The 17,239-nt window shown below is 45.6% G+C and overlaps 1 protein-coding gene and 1 pseudogene across 1 annotated transcript; both read right to left on the reverse strand.

Annotated features, from left to right (window-relative positions):
- Window positions 1-547: 547 nt before the first annotated feature.
- LOC117038497 (60S ribosomal protein L28-like) lies at window positions 548-3,047 on the reverse strand (annotated as a pseudogene).
- A 4,873-nt stretch (window positions 3,048-7,920) lies between these two features.
- On the reverse strand, window positions 7,921-16,785 carry SMIM7 (small integral membrane protein 7). The gene is made up of 5 exons (XM_033134582.1): window positions 16,674-16,785; window positions 16,553-16,594; window positions 16,049-16,101; window positions 14,090-14,180; window positions 7,921-8,982 (listed from the first exon to the last, which is right to left on the reverse strand). The coding sequence occupies exons 1-5, from the start codon at window positions 16,697-16,699 to the stop codon at window positions 8,967-8,969; spliced, it is 228 nt and encodes a 75-aa protein (XP_032990473.1). The 5' UTR covers window positions 16,700-16,785; the 3' UTR covers window positions 7,921-8,966.
- Window positions 16,786-17,239: the final 454 nt, after the last annotated feature.

Here is a 17,239-nt window from a genome sequence, read left to right on the forward strand (position 1 = left end):
AGTAAATAATAGATGTTTTAAGCTAGTTAGTATTGGGGTCATTTGTTAAGCAGCACTAGCTAACTGAGACACAGTTGCTACTGTGGTCCTCAAATGACACACAAGGAGGAGCCTTAGGTTGAAGAGTGAAGATTCACCCACAGCCTCTTACCCCAGTAGGGCAGCTAGGATTCCAGGCCAGATCAGCTTCTGAACTCTTCTCTCCATGCTTCATGGCTACTTAACTCCTGTGGCCCTCCTGCCTCGTGTTTGTTTTTGGCCATGTGTCCCTGTGTTCCTGTCCTCTTGAACTGAGCCCCAATCCTCTCACCTGCCGACTGTTCTCCCTCCAATCTGCTATACACATGCACCCAGACAGCAATTTTTTATTTTTGACTTGATCTTTTCTATTACAATGATCTTAATTCAGTTAAGCACAGGATAAACAATAATCATATATAAAAACAACACAGCACATATAACCTTCACACACACACACACACACACACACACACACACACACACACACAAGAAATAAATGATCAACCTTTCTTTTGATTCTATGTTTCCACTGCTGCCCATGCTTTTTCTAGAAGCTACAGGAATGCTTGTATTCATCTCCTTTTATATTTAATTCTTCAAAAGACAAACCAGGTAATATACTTTGGAAACTATAAAATTCATTTTGTCTTTTTTTGGTTTGTAGTCACAAAATTATTCTTCTTGTTTTATTTCTCTTTTTAAGAAGACCTCAAAAAATTCGCTAAAATATTGTGTCATCTATTTGAAATGTCCAAATAATCTAATCACTTGATTGGGACGTTCAGGTAATTAGATTATTTCACTGTAATTGTCTGATTATTAGATTAGAGGCTATTATTTTGCTTAGTGCAGTTTTATATTCCCTCAATTACACTCATGAAGCAAAGAACCAAAATCAGTAACTGTTCTAATTCTCTAGTGAATGGTTTTGATAAAACATTTCATTTAAGTGTCTACAGAAATAAAATCAAATCATCATTTGTTTTCTTATTAAAGGAACTGCAGGATAAACTACACATTTGTTGTGGCTTTTACCCAAGATTGGCCTTTTCTGCTCCAGGCGGTTCTTTCTGACACAGGGTTTGAAATCTTCTTGTCCCCTACTCTAAAAACTAGGTAGTCGCCCACTTTATCTCGCCTAAGCCCTTGATCTTCCAAGGTCCTCATCACACACCACACATCACACTTTTCACAGGCTGATACACGCCATATGCATGCACTGCGCATGTTCCTGGTGAGCCTTATTTCTCACCACCCCTAAGTAAGTTTTCTCCATGCCTATCACACCGGTCACCTAACTATCCAACTAGGTGACCTGGTTCTTGCTCTTTAGAGGCGTGACCTCGCCAAACTCATGTGGCTGGATTTTTGGCAGGAGACAACTCCAGCCCAGAGCTCAGGGTTCCCAGATTTGCAGGGAAACACATGAACCAAATCGGGTATGAGCTATTCCCCCCAGGAACAGACAAAGGCCAAAGGGCAGGTATCAAGAAACGAGGAGATGAAGCACATAGAAGCCACAATAAAAGACTTCAAACTGGCCAATGGAACTTCTCAGGAACATAGATAAGGCGTTGTAACCCACAAGAAGCAAACATACTCCAGAAAGTATTTCCTACAAACACACTGTAGGCTACAGAGAGACGAGGGAGAATCAAGTCCTGGTGAGTACCTGGTCCCAAGCCGTCCCTGTCACAGAAGGAGAAACTGATGCCTAATGAGGAGGGGCAACTCCCCAATGAGTCAGGACAGGGACTCACAGCACGGGCCCACAATCCTGCCCCACCATTCATTCCAGAACCCCCAAATTCTGAAAGCTATGTCTTCTCTTAATTTTGCAGCAAACCCGTTTGTTGGCAAAGCTTGTCTGTTTAGTCTTTGCCTGTCCAACTTTGAGTGAATGTTGGGTGTTTTGCAACAGAAATATCACCTGATGAGTGTGCGCCAGCCCAGATGCCTTTGCGGTATCCTGTCACATGCAGGATGTGCAGCTGGCAAGTGCATTAAGTTCTGAATTTGGAACTGGCTCCGGTGCCCGGGTTTCATAGCAGGCCTCAGCAGTGAGGACCTACTGTGTGCTGGGCATGCACCACCTGGCTTGGACTAAGGAGAAAGGGGCCATGAATCAAAGATGAGGGCAGCCTCTAAAAGCTGGAAAAGGCAAGGAAACAGATTCTCCCCTAGAGTCTCCAGAAAGAACCACCTCTGCCAACACCTTGATTGTAGCTCAGTGACACCTATTTTGGATTTGTGGCCTGCAGATCTATAAGACAATAAATTCGTGCTGTTTTAAGCTGTGAAGTTTGTGGCCATTTGTTATAGCTGCCCCAGGGAAACTCATGAAGGCCCTTGACTAAAAAAGCTTACACCCTCTCCTTTCCGTGCAGTGCTGCCCAGTTAGAGCTTTCTGCAATGAAATGCACTTGAAATTTAGCTACTTTGAGGAATTAGGGTTTTCATTTTAGTTAATTGAGATGGAAACTGAAATAGCCACTTGTGACTAGTTATTATTTACTGATTTAGTTTTGGCTGAGCTTTCTGCGTTATTGCTCTGGCGGGGGAGGTACTGAGGAGCTCCTGGGGCAAGCCCACTTCCTCATCAGCGTCACGGGCTTCTGGCTGCGCAGGCTGGCGCTGGCCATGCGCAGGTCCGGATGGTACTTGTTCTTGCAGGTCATGTGTCGGATGCTGCTGAGGGTGGCCTGGGCGTTCTTGTTGATGGTGGCCCGCACATAGGAGGTGGCCGGCTTTGGCTGGCTGGACCTCTGCTTCATGATGACCACCACACCTCAGCCGGGGGCCGCTGGCTCCATGCCCACCGTCTTCCAGTGAATCAGCCCGTTGTAGCAGAAGGAGTTGCAGGCCTTCAGATTACTGGGCTCAGTGCTGTACATCTGCTTGTTCCTTTTGATCAGGAAGCTGGAGCAGTTGCGCACGACCATCCATTGCAGATGCGCGGACGTGGTGATAGCTCCTCCCGTCGCGGCAGCCAGAGCCGGCGCTAGCTGTTGAACAGCATAGGCCATCACTACTGAAAGTGTGGTCTAGGGACCAGCAGCATAGTTAATCCCTGGGTGCTGGTTAGAAATGCACAATTGCAGCCTGCGCTCCCACTCTAAGTTAAATCCACACTTCACCAAGACCCGCAGCGGATTCATGGGGCCGTCAAAGTCTGAAATTGAGACGCTGGGGTGGAAGCCACCATCCATTTCCAAATACTTTACTGTGGAACCTCAGGAGGCAAAGTCCCTTTGAAGCAGTTCTCAGGGTCAGCCTTCCTAGACTACATGGAGTTTTAAATTTTTTTAGTATCTCAAGGCAAACTATTAGCCAAGGAGATGAACTAACAGCTGTTGAACAGCTACTGTGGGCCAGACCCTTGCCCATCTGTTATGGACTGAATGGCATCATCTCAAACTTCCTATGTTGGAGTTCTAACCCCTAGTGTGACTGTATTTGGAGACAAGGTCTTTAAAGAGGTAACTATGGGGGGACCCATAGTATCCTCATTAGTAAAAAGCAGACACCAGGAATGCACAGAGGAAAGGCCACATGAGGACCTAGAGCAAAGCCACATGAGCAAGGCGGCCGTCCACAAGCCAAGGAGAGAGGTCTCACCTCAACCCTTCCAGCCCTTGATCTTGGACTGCCAGCCTCCAGAACAGTGAGAAAATAAATGTCTGTTGTTTAAGCCACCTAGTCTGTCACACTTGGTTATGGCAACCCAAGCTAACACACCATCTCATGGAAGCCTCATAAAACCCTGCTGAGGGTGACATTTAATAAAAGTAACGACACTGAAGAAAACACCACCACTTGTTGCCTGCCCCAGGTCAGGCAGGTTATAGGCACACGTCAGGGCTCTCTCCTTCACTGTCCCCATGTCACAGCTGAGGACAGGGCGGTGCGGAGGGCTCCACGTTGACTCTGTAAGCAACAGAGCCCGGGACATCGTCCTTTCTGCCATAATCTTCTTTGCCACTTTTCCCCAATTCACACAATAAACTCTAAGAAGAATCACTGAAGCTTTATTCCCCCAAAATAACTTCTACGACTCCCCAGCACTGTCAACACTCTGGTGGCCCCCATGTAACACCAACAGGCACGACAGTGATGTGAACCAAACACAGATGAACAGGATTCACACATAAGATGTCTTTTCTTTTTCCTTTCTCCAAATTGTCTAGTCCAGGGGTCGGCAAAGAGTCAGAGAGTAAATACGTCCAGTTTTACAGGCCAGATGGTCTCTGTCACAAGAACACAATTCTGTCCTTGAAGCTCAAAAGCAGCCATTGATGATACATTAACGATTGGATATAGCAGCGTTCCAATAAAACTTTATTTATGAACAAAGAAACTTGAATTTTTCATTTTCCTCTTGATTTTTTTCCCCCAACCATTTAAAAAAGTTAAAGCCCTCTCTTTTGTGGGCTGTGAAAAGTTAAGTGGTGGGCCAGACGTGGGCAGCAGCTTGCCGACCCTTGGTCTATTTCAAAACAAAAAGCAAGCCACGGAGCCACACACTGAACTAATTCTTGGCATTTTCTTGTTGAAAAATGTGGACTTTGAATTTCTGATTTGCTACAGTCTCTTTTGCCCAATTTCTCATCCAGGAACTCTTGCTAGTCCCAAACTCTCACTTCCAAGAACGCTCAAGTGCCAAAGAGAGGCTTGAAGCAAATCAAGTGCTTTCCTCTGCATAATGAAAATCAAGGGAATGGTGAAAACAAGTCGAATTTCCATCTTTTTTTTTAAAAAAATAGTATGCCTTTTGCTTTAAGCACAAATGATATACATCTTTCATCAACACCAGAAAACATCAGGAGGTTTCTCAACATTTCATAAACTCAAATTTGGTTAAGGAGATAATGAAACGGTTGAAATGGAAAGAAAATGCTTCGCTAATGACAGTCTCGCTGGCTTTTCAGATCTAAGCACTTCAGAGGAGAGCCGATCTCATTATCACATCACGCTGCTGCTCAGAGAAATCAGAGTCCAGGAGGGACCTCGCCCCTAACTATCAAGAGACAAAATCAGGTTTTGGTCTATTAACCACATCACTTGAAAATGGCTGGCTCAGCAAGTTTGAAAAACATGTTTGCAAATGTCTTTATTAAAATCCAGACCACAACGCATGCAAATAATTCCACCAGCTTTGGGGGGAAGGGGCACCTTGAGATTCTCCATTATCCTCTAGTTCAGGGGTCGGCAAATTGGTCCTATAATGGGCCAGATAGGCAATATTTTCAGCTCTGTGGGCCAAATGGTCTGTCAGCAACTCTCCCATAGTAGCAGGAAAGCAACCAAAGCAGCTCTAGACAACATGTTCTCAAAGAGGCATGGCTGGATGCCAATAAAACTTTATTTACAAAAACAGGTGGCAGACTAAGGTCTGTGATTTCCAACTTCTGCTCTAGAGCAGCTGGAACTGAAGTGCAATGAGAAACCCACACAAAGAAGGGACGTGTTCTGTTCTCAAAATGACAAGGGTGGAGGAAGCAAAAGGAGGTTTCTGATGTGAATCCCCAGTGGGGATGACTGACATGAACCTCAAAGTTTGTAGCCAGGGCAGGTGCTGCAAATGGAGGACTTCTCTTTGTTCTCCACGTGTGGCCTCCCGCCTCAGCAACAATTCCATGTACCACACTCCAGGGCGAGCAGTAGTGGGCATTTCCTACTTAGAGGGTGGTTCAGATCCTTGTAGGCCGAGGTGGAAAATCAGCTGTTATGACGTCAATTGCTGTTGCTCGCACAAAGAAACAGTTATCGGAGTGGAGCTGAAAATCTCGTCCTGATTCACCGCTTAAATCAACTGAAGCTGCCTAACACCATTCCTGGTCAGAGGTGACAGGAATCTAGAAGGAAGTTTTTTGGTATGTATGTTTGTATGTACAAACGAATGAACAAAAAATAAATAAACACAAGGATGTCAGTTGTCCAAGGTGCATTATTTCTTTGGGTTTTTTTTTTAGCCTCAAGCTGTCAAGGTAGATCTCTAAGTGACTCCAAAAAGTCACTAGGAAAGATCCACTGAGATGTCCACCACAGTTATTTATAACAGACCAAAACTGGAAACAACCCAAGACTCCATCAGTTGAGGACTAACTTAATACATCCTTACACTGGCTTATTTGCAGTTATTAAGAATGGTATAGTAGGAAAATATATAGAAACGTGGTCATATTATCAGATGAGAAAAACAGGCTAGAAGATACCATTTGTGTAAAGAAAACGCATGTCCCCATACCCAACGCACATTCACAGAGAAAGAGCCAGAGGAATGTGTACCTTGGGTGATATTCTCTGGAGGAACAGGATCATGGAAGGCTTTTACCCTTAGAGCAAAGCTGTATTTTATAATTTTCCTACAATGAATGTGCACTGGTAGTAAGAAACGAAAACAAAATAAAACCAAAAGCCACCAAAGCCGTAATGGCGATACATCATGAGGAAGCCTTCCTGAGCGCTCCCAGAAGCAGCAGTGAGGGAAGTCAGCAAAGGTCGTAACACTGGTGACATTTGTAACAGTGGACGGAGTACAAATAGAGTTAAGTGAGAGGGCCTAGATTAACGAGGGATTTATTGACTCTGCACAGTATAACTAAAAATGAGAACCATGAAGCCTTTCTGGCAGCCCAGAAAATATAAAGGAAGAGACGCTGAAATGAAAACAACAGAACCGAAACTACTTTACCCACTATTGGGACTACGTGGTATATCCCAACAGGCATAAGGAAAATGCTGGAAAGGGAATGGGACGATGGTAAAAGGTTGTTCATGCTGGAACTTGTTTCCAATTTTTAAAAATGTTGTGATCATCCTTTCACGGTAGAGGTGTGGATTGAACAAATGAATCAAGGCAAGAAAAGAGAAGCAGGGAGTGAGGACACCCACAAATATCGAGTGATTACTGGATGCCCAGGTGTCCAGTTAAGCACCCAGACCAAAATTAAGTTCACCGAACCTTACAACAACCCCAGACAGGTGTAACTTTCAAGCCCATTTTAGAGATACAGAAACTAAGGCTTAGCGAGGGGAAGCAATAAGCCAAGGCTCCCCCCAGCAAGGAACGGAGATGGGATTTGAACCCATCTCTAAATGACCCTGAACATGAGCACTTAAATGCTGTGGGACCCTATGCACCCAAAATTCAAACTCTGATAAGCTTTGGTGCCAGTGAGGGTTTTTGAAAAGCTTCCTAGAGATCCATGAGGTGCAATTTTTAAAATGTATAGCAGCGTCTGATACGCATCCCCCAAAGCTACCCTGCTTATAAGAACTTAACAATGAGATAATAGTTCTCTGGAGAAAAATACAATTATTGAAACAAAATCTCAATAACACCATTCTCTTCTCCGAGAACAATTCATCTCCATAACGCACAAATGCCTCATCTCATTGAAACCTCAGTGCGGGTCTGAATGAGGCAGAGGTTTCCTCGCACCATTCACACGGATTGAAGAATGACCAGCCAAGATCCTGGCATGTCCATTCTTGCGATAAGAACACAGGCCTGGGTGAAGCTGGATTCAGAAGCTATGTGCCTTGCTACTTACAAACCATGAAATGATGCTTGGCTGGATTTGACAAGGGAATAAACTATAGAAGCAATGAAGCAGAATAACATTAGCTGAACAGGAGAACAAGTGGACTTGACTCTGACCTAGTGAACCCCGTCGTTATCTATGGCTCTTTCAATTCTTCCAGGAGCAGCCGACTGACTCGAAATTGTATTTGCCCAATCCCTGCCCAACATTTATGGAGCAAAATCCAAAAGGGAACATCGTTTCTGACTGACAAGTCTCCAAAATGAATCCTAGGTGTTTCCCACAGTGTAATTCGAAACAACTCAAGTTGGAAGTCAACTCGTTGGCTACAAAATGTATAAACAAAAGGTCCTTTTTGGAAACGAGCTTTATTTTCAATGCTATTTAGTTCTAGAAGCCTGCATGTTTACTTTTTTCTCCCACCAGGTTGACCTACAAGTCAGGATTTCAACACCACAACAAACAAATCAAACACCAGGTACCAACCACCGGCCTTTCATTTTGGCAAGTGAGCCAGGACTCTCCTTCAAAGAAGCTTCTGCGCAAAACACTCGAATGAGGCTCATTGTTTTTCAACCTTGAAATCACCCACTTGAAAAGCAGACCCAAAAACCCCAGTTTTCAGAACTGGGCCCCAATATCACCAGACAAATCACTCTCACTCTAAAAATTGTACAATTAATGGCCCCAAAAGTTACTTTAACAGGGGACCTTCAAGGCAAGGCAAAATTTCTTGAAAGACCCCTGTCTGGCCCTGATGGTTGTCCTGCACCTCTCTTCTGTGGGAACCAGTAATACTTCACCCTTAAAGTCCTGGGGACTGACCGAGTAAAGCCCATTGGGATGGGGAAGGAACTTGGCCGCAGACTTAGCAACAATGAACTTCGTTATTCACAAACAAATCCAATAAAAGAGGCTGCATCCAACTTAAAGCCAACCTTTCTGTTTCAGATCCCAGGATATAAACGATTTCTAAAAATCTGTATAATTGGAACCAAATTATGTTTATGGTTATTAAACATAAGCAAAGAAATATTCAGAAATGTATTTCTAGTGAAAGCTAGGTGGAAGATGGATTCCAATCCAATAAAACAACCTAGAAATGTTCTCTTTTCCACCAATGCATTGTTATCATAATCCCTTACATAAACCCTTCTGAAACTTCCTAAGTAGACAGCATTTCAACGCAGAGATCGACGTGAAAATATCTCTGAAAAGGAAACAGTGATGCGGCCGGGAAATCATGCATATCTTGGCGAACATTTCTTTCCACCCACCACGAGCTTGGGCTTTCCGGGAAGGTCACGGGTTTTCCAGTCAAAAACATTCTTGAAGTCATCATGGAAGAAGGGAGACTCCACATCTGGGAAGGTGTGTTCTTGGTTCCGTCTCTGGGGCTCAGGAGCCAAACAGCCTGGAAAAGTCAGAGGGCAGAATGTCTGTGAGGATGGGAAGCTGTCACTCTGAAAACACTTTTTAGAAAATATTTTCAGTTGCTTTTATTAAGGTTATTTTACATCATTTTCTGACTTTATAAGTAATTTTTGTTATACAACACTGTGAATGTACTTAACACTACCAAACTATAAACTTAAAAAAATGTAACTCTTTCAAAAATTGTCTATTTCATATGGATCTGTACCATTTTATTTTCACCCACTGACTTCTGCAAGTCAGTGGTGACTTTCATGTCAGAAAGAGCTTTGAGTAAACAAATGATTCCAGATAACTCTGTTCACTGAGGAACATCTGGAATAGGAAAGGCCTGGAAACTATATAAATGTCCGTGAAGTTTAGGAATGGGTACGGAAGTTATGACACAAGCCTGCTCCTGGGGAAAACTACAGAGCTGTTAAAAAGGTACATATGAGAATTATCTGCATTACCTTTGCAACATTTTTTTTTCTTTTTAATTTTTTGGAGAATATTGGGGGACAGTGTGTTTCTCCAGGGCCCATCAGCTCCAAGTCGTTGTCCTAAAATCTAGTTGTGGAGGGTGCAGCTCAGCTCCAAGTCCAGTCACCGTTTTCAATCTTAGTTGTGGGGGGCACAGCCCACCATCCCATGTGGGAATTGAACTGGCAACCTCGTTGTTGAGAGCTCGCGCTCTAACCAACTGAGCCATCCGGCTGACCCTTTGCAACATTTAATAAACCTAAATTCTTTCCAAAATAAAAAGGTTATTTAAAAAAAATAACAGCTGGCAGAGGAACAAATGGATTGCCACATGAAAAAGAATGAAGCTGGATCTCTACCTCACACTATATATAAAAATTACCTGGATCTCTACCTCACACTATATATAAAAATTATCTCAAAATGGATCATAGACCTATTACGACTAAAATTCTTAGAAGAAAATCCAAGGTCACAAAAATTTATGCCTATGTTAAGTAATGATTTCTTAGCTATAACATAAAAAGCACAGTGATGAAAGACAAAATTGACAGACTTCCATCAAAAATTAAAAAATTTTGTGCTTTAAATTTAAATGACACCAACAAGAAAGTGAAAAGACAACCCACAAATGGGAGAAAATACTGGCAAATCATACAACTGATAAGGATTGTTATCCAGAATATAAAAAGAACTCTTACAACTCAGTAATAATCCAATTAAAACTAGGCAAAGAATCTGAATAGACATTTCTCCAAAGAAGATATTTAAACGACCAATAAGCACATGAAAATATGCTCAATGTCATTAACCACCAGGGAAATGCAAATCAACCTTCGCATCCTCTAGGGTGGCTACAATTAAAAAAAGACTGACAATAACAAGTGTTGGCAAGGATGTGAAGAAATTGCTGGTGGGAATGTAAATTGCTGCAGCTACTTTATAAAATATAAATATGCCTCCTCAAGAGGATAAATACAGAGTTACCATATGACCCAGAAATTTCACTCCTGGGTGTATACCGAAAAGAACGAAAAACTTAAGTCTGCACAAAAACTTGTACAGGAATGTTCATATCAGCATTATTCACAATAACCAAAAAATGGAAACATCTCAAATATTCATCAACTGATGAGTGGATAAACAAACTGTGGCGTATCCATACACTGGACTAGTATTTAGCCATAGAGAGGAATGAAGTCCCGATTCATCTATAACACGGAAGAAACGAGAAGACATTATGCTGAGTGAAAGAAGCGAGACACAAAAGACTATATGTTGTATGATCCCATTTATATGAAGTGTCTAGAATAGACAAAATCCATAGAGACAGAAAGTAGATCAGTGGTTGCCAGAAGCTGAGGGGAGACAGGAACAGGGAGCGAGTGACTGCTTAATGGGCACGGGGTTTCGCTGAGTGATGAAAATATTCTAGAATTATATAGTGATGATGGCTGCACAACCCTGTGAATATACGAAATATTGAGTTTAGTTGGTGAAGACCAACTTCTACTTTATACTTATTAATCCTTCTCTGTGGTTTGACACCCTTATTGTCTCCCTATTCTTCCCCCTGATGTTTTGTTATGAAGATTTCAACACATAGAAGAGTTAAAAGAACAGTTCAGTGAATGCCCACATACGCACCACCTACATTCTGCAATTAACACTTGGCTTTACTGTGCACCTATCCATTTATCCATCTACCTTATTTTTGATGTGTTTCAAAGTAAGTTGCTGGTATCAGTACCCTTGGTCTCTAAACATTCAGGCACATTTCTTCTGTATTTCAAGTTTTTCATGCCTTTTGAAAATTTCCAAAGTAGCCCAGAAGTGGGTGCAGGGAATAGCGAACCATCCTTCGGGCCCTGCTGCAGTCACTTCCATGGACAATCTGGAGTCGATTCTTCCAACTCCCTCACTGGAGTGTTTCCCTCACAGACTCCAGGTACTTCCTCAGCATTTATTCACTGCTGACTGTGTGCAAGTCACACCTGAAGCCGAGCGTGCTACAGGTGACATCGGCCTTCACTGTCAAAACATTCCCCAGTGCAGACATAACCTTCTGGCATATCAGCCCTGATGGCATCATGATGGTTGGTCATACAGGCGTCCTTTAAGTTACCTGACTCTTCCCGTTTTTCAACATTTAGGTGATTTCCAGTGTTTTAACATCATTGCCTCCCTGACAGCCCTCCGTGGAGCGAATCTTCCCTCACTCCTGGCCCCTACAGGAAGAGGCGGCCTAGGTCAGGGGACAGCACAATCGTTCTGTAAAAGGCACACAGTAAGGAGTTCAGGATATGTGGGCCAGGCAGACTCTGTTGCAATGCCCCAACTGCTGCCATGCTAAAGCAGTCACAGACCTGGGTATGGCTGTGTGACAACAAAATTTCCTTCATGAAAACAGGTAGTGGGTAGATATGGCCCAGGGGCTGTGGTTTGCTGACCTCCGACCTCAGTGGTTAGTCTGGAATCAGAACCTCCCCACCCCCCACTTCGGGGTGGCCAGTTAGCCCCATTGGTTAGAGCACGATGCTCATAACGCCAGGGTTGCCGGTTCAATCCCCATATGGGCCAGAGTGAGCTGTGCCCTCCACAAGCAGATTGAAACAACTACTTGATTTGGAGCTGATGGGTTCTGGAAAAACACACTTAAAATAAATAAAAAGTTTCTTTTTAAAAAAAAAAAAAAGAGAAGAAAAGAAATCCCCAATGCAACTAGAACTGGGTGACACATAGCTAGGTCAATCAGACTTTGATCCCACAAAACAAAATCAGGACACTGGGCTATTGACTAAGCTAGCCTCGGGCTAAGCTGGGAAATCACAGAGCCTGAGGCTACCATCCTGGTCACAAACCAGCAGATGTGCAGTGAAGGAAGCTGGTCAGGTAACAGAAGACAATAAAGCCAATGAACAGAATAGAACAGAATAAAAAACAAACACCGAGTTCCTCCCTGCCTCAGGACCTTTGCACATGCTGCTTCCGGTGCTGCCCTGCCTCTCACCAGCTCTGCAAATCGGGTTTCCTGTTCTTGATTTAAATGGCACTTTCTCTGAGAGCCTCTCCCTGAATATCTCCTAGACTGGGAGACCCCCTCCCTTTTGCCACTTCTCAATTGATTTTTTTCCCATGTGTTGTTTTCTGTCTGTGTTCCACCTGTTGTACTGTGCGTTCGCTGAAGGCAGGGACTACAGTCTCAGGTGTAACCCGAGAGCACAACCCATGACAGACAGCTGTGAAGGAATAAACGAATAAATGGATGGGTAGGAACCTAGAGAAACAAAGGCTGGAGGAGGTCCCCAATCCTGTTCTACTTCTCGACGAGTCCTAGTTACACTGTCTGTACTCTTCTGCATTCCTTGATCTCTTCAAGAGCCCTCTTTGTACCTGAGCAGCCCTCATCCGAGCTCCCAAAAAGAGCCTCTCTGCACGTCCGTCATGGTCTTCATTCTGGGCTCTAAAACACTTTCCAGTGGCACAGTGAACTTCCTCCTTCCTTCATCTCCTAAGTCCTGAAAACATTTCCTCCTCAGACAGCACTGGGCTGGCACAAGGACCACCCAGCAACCCCAAATTCAGTGTCTCAACTACTCAGGATAGCCAACTTTTCATTTTCTTCCTTTTTTGGGAGAAGCACACAGGATGGGCCCAGCATGGCTGAGAACTCCAGGTTCTCCTAATGTTTTAACCCTAAGTCTGTCTACTCTCCGAATCTCATGATTCATTAACAGAAGCATCGGAATTATGGTCCCAATGCTGGAAGAAAAACAAACCCAACTACCTTTTATTAGACTCATAAGAAAGTGAAAAAGAGCATGAAAACAGCAAGTCTGAATACACGTCTGCTGGCTTCCAGCAGGGAAGCAGCAGGAGCAGGCAGCACACTGGCCGTTCAAGCCACATTTTTCACCTTGACAGATGCCAAGTATACACTAAGCACAGCAGAGCTGGCGAGAGGTAACCAGGGAAGGCATCTCTTGGCAGCCCCTGGCGACATACCAGGCACAGCCAGAACTTGGGAGAATGCTGTGTTCCAATTGAAGCTCCAATCTGGACTGCGGTGACATTGCTTAAACCCTGTAAACCCCCGTTTCCTCTCTAGTTTGGCGAGTGCTTATTTTGAAAGCAGAAAGTGTGACACCAAAGTGCAGACTGAGAAAACAGACAATGGGGCGGCTGGATGGCTCAGCTGGTTAGAGCGCGAGCTCTCAACAACAGGGTTGCTGGTTCGATTCCCACATGGACCAGTGAGCTGCACCCTCCACAACTAGAATGAAGACAATGAATTGCCGCTGAGCTGCTGGAGGGGCGGCCGGATGGCTCTGTTGGTTAGAGTGTGAGCTCCAAGCAAGGTTGCTGGTTCAATACCCACATGGGATGGTGGGCTGCACCCCCCACAACTAAAGATTGAAAACGGCAACTGGACTTGGAACTGAGATGCGCCTTCCACAACTAGATTGAAGGACAACGACTTGGAGCCGATGCGCCCTGGAGAAACACAGTCCCCCAATATTCCCCAATAAAATTCATAAAAAAAAACCCAGAGTGGCCATGAGGTGGGTCATTCTGGAGAACTCAGAAGTTAATGACAATGAAGGGGACAGGCAGGCATGACTTACACGATCATGCAGAACATCATGAAGACATTCCACAGAGCGATGAAGATTCGGAAGTACCTGAGGCTCAGTAAGAACTCCCGGATGTTATCACCTGAAAAGGCAGAAAGTATGTTTATAAGTACTAACATTTCTGCTGTCACAGCTGCAGGTGCTTCTGTGGTGTCTGCCCACCCATACCTACTGCCCCCACATTCCAGTGGCAGCGCAGCTGTTCCTTTGGGTCTCCTCTGCTTCCCCATCCTCAGCATTCAGACTTGGCTGCTCCTGACCAGTCTTGGGAAAGCACCAAGCTCCCAGCCTCTGATTGGCTCAGTTAGGGGCACATGACCCAAGTTTGCCCAATGAGAGTCAGCCTTAGGACTTTTGTTCCAACTACCGTTTTCTGCCAGGCTGGCTGGGCTGGACAAATGTAAGCCAAGTCCTCTAGGGCAGGAGTTGGTAAACTATGGCCTGGAGGCTAAAAATGGCCCCTGCCATCTGTTCCTGTATGGCTGGGAGCTAAGAATGTTTTTCATATTTCTTAATGGTTAAAAAAAAAAAAATCAAGAGTATTTGGTGAAATGCAAAAATTACATGAAATTCAAATTTCAGTGTCCATAAATAAAGTTTTATTGGAACACATCCATGTCCATTCATTTACATATTGCCCAGGGCTGCTTTCGAGCTACAATGGCAGAGCTGAATTGTTGCGCCAGAGATAGCATGGCCCACAAAGCTGAAAATATTTATAATCTGGCCCTTTACAGAAAAATGTGCCGAGCCCTGCTCTTGGGTGGTCTTTGACTGACAGTAAAACCAACCCGGGGGGGGGGGGGGGGAAGCTGGATACAGTCACATGCTGGAGAGCAGCTTTGAGCCTTGAATCCAGGTGTGCCTGAAGACAATTATGTGCTTGTATGTTTCCATTTGCTTTAACCGCTTTGAGCTGGGTTTTTAGTGTTTGCAACTAAAAGCATACTATTCAGGCAAGTAAAACAGGAGTTCTCCTTTGGTGACAACTTACTCTAGTTCTCTCTGCTGCCAAGGAACAGAAATCACTCCAAGAGGAGCCAATTTGGTATCTTAAGACTCCAGAGACCTAGGTTCCAGAACCCTTCTCTGGGATTTTGAGTAGATCACAGCCCCTCTCCAAGGCCTCCAGAATGAAATGAACTGGTCCAGGTTAGGTGACCTACAAGGGTGCTACCCAAAGTATCATCCAGAGACCACAGCTGTCCAGTCACTATGGAATACTGGGCAGGAGCTCAGAAATTTTCACAGCGACCCAACATGACAGCTACCTGGTACTGCTGCACCATCCTAGTGCGTGATCAGCACACGGTCTTGCTGAACACGGTTTAGATGAATCCGGGTTTGTGCACCCCATGGGGTTAGCCATGTGTGGTGCTTTTGTAAGTGTTGGCCCAGCACGGACTGCAAATGTCAGAGACAGATCTGTCCCCAGGATGTCCAAGAGGCACTGCTTGGCAAGGCCCTTCTCTGACCCAGGGTCACATAAACAGGCTCTCCTGCCATCAACAGAGGCTCACTAAAGGCCACTAATTCCAGGTAGGAGCTGAGTGTGTGACAGAAATCCCTGCCCTAAGGAGTTCACAGGGAGGACAAATACTAAACAAGCAATCGCACAGCAAGATGGAGCCAAAACGAGCTGGAGCCTCTTCTCTGGAGCTTAAGGTCAAGTGTAAAAGGTAGACAGCCAGATGACAGCACACATAAAGGAAAATTATAACTGTAGGAAGTGATGAGTGCTGACCTATGTGGGGAGTTCTGGCAGGATAAAGAAGTGGGTGACAGGTGGGCAGAAGGAACAGCACATCCTCAGGCCCTTCTCCCTCTCTCTCTCTCTCTCTCTGTCTCACACACACACACACACAATAAAAAGAAAATTGGGACAGCACTTGGTGACAAAGAACTGTCCTCTCTGAAATGGACCCATTGCAAAGTCCAGAAAGGCCTTACCTGTGCCAGGCTCCCTGGACTCCTCCCCAAAGCCCTGCGTGTCCTTCTTTTTCCTACAAAGAGAAGCAGTCAGTGTCTACTTTCGACGGGACACAAGGACCACTCAGTCCCCTGCCCTCAATGAGTCACGGACACTGAGCTTCAGCTCTAGTCCTACTTGCTGTGTGACCGCGGGCAGTTCAATGACCCTCTCTGGGCTCCCATCTGCCCCACCAATCACTGCCACTGACACGGTAGAGAGGGTGGTTCGGGGGTATAGGTCAGGGCTAAGAGTTTCTTGGGGGACGGGCCTGAGGCCCTTCGGGGTGAGAGCAGAGGGACACCCGGGTAACGAAGAGTCAGGATCTTAAGTCACAGAGGCACCGAGACTCCCAAAGGCTGGAGGCGGGGCCAGAGGGCCGGCTAGGACTTGGGAGCTGGGCCAGCGACGTGAGGCGGGCTCACGCTCACGGGGGCGGGGCTACAGGTTCCGGGTGGAGCCCCGGTCCGACGCGGCCTACTCACAGCTTAAAGTTGAGCACCGCCCCGGCGTTCATAAGCAGCGTCCTGTGGGGAGAGAATGCGGTTACCTAGACCGCCCCCTCCCCGTTGGGCTCTCTCTCCCACTTTCTAGTCCCCCAATTACCCGAACAGCAGGATGTCTCCGATCATCGTTATGGCCGTAGCGTCCGTCAGAACCGGAAGCGGAAGCCCAGGGGAAGGAGGGGAGAGGAGCACAAGCCGACCAATCGCCAAGCAGTGCTAGCGAGAGCTGAGCCAATCGAAAGCCAAGGCAGGCAGGGTGTCGCCCTCTGCAGGTCCGGCCCCCTTAGGAAAGAGCGAGAGCCCTTCCTCGCTGGGAAGTACCGGAGTTGAGCGAAGAGATGGCGAGCGTGTGATGTCACCCAGGAGCGGTGTCATCTGGAGACGGGATGAGGTCCCTCATTGGGGGCATACTGCGCATGCGTGAGGGACCCGCGCGCTAGAGAATTTGCTCAGATGCTTTTCCTTCAAGAGCCGGAATCTCGGGTGGGGCTTCTGGAGAAACGGGGCCCCTGACCACTGAGATTCACAGGGGAATGGATGACGCATGGGCTCTCCGGGGCATGGACGCCGCTCCTGGCCACCATGGGAGGCGGGGACCTCCACTATCCGGGACGGGGCTTCCCTACCAGGTGGTCCCTTCGGAGGACCGAGGTCCCCGTGGGAGTC

The sequence above is a fragment of the Rhinolophus ferrumequinum genome, chromosome 18, assembly GCF_004115265.2.
Source record: "Rhinolophus ferrumequinum isolate MPI-CBG mRhiFer1 chromosome 18, mRhiFer1_v1.p, whole genome shotgun sequence".
Lineage (NCBI taxonomy): Eukaryota > Metazoa > Chordata > Mammalia > Chiroptera > Rhinolophidae > Rhinolophus > Rhinolophus ferrumequinum.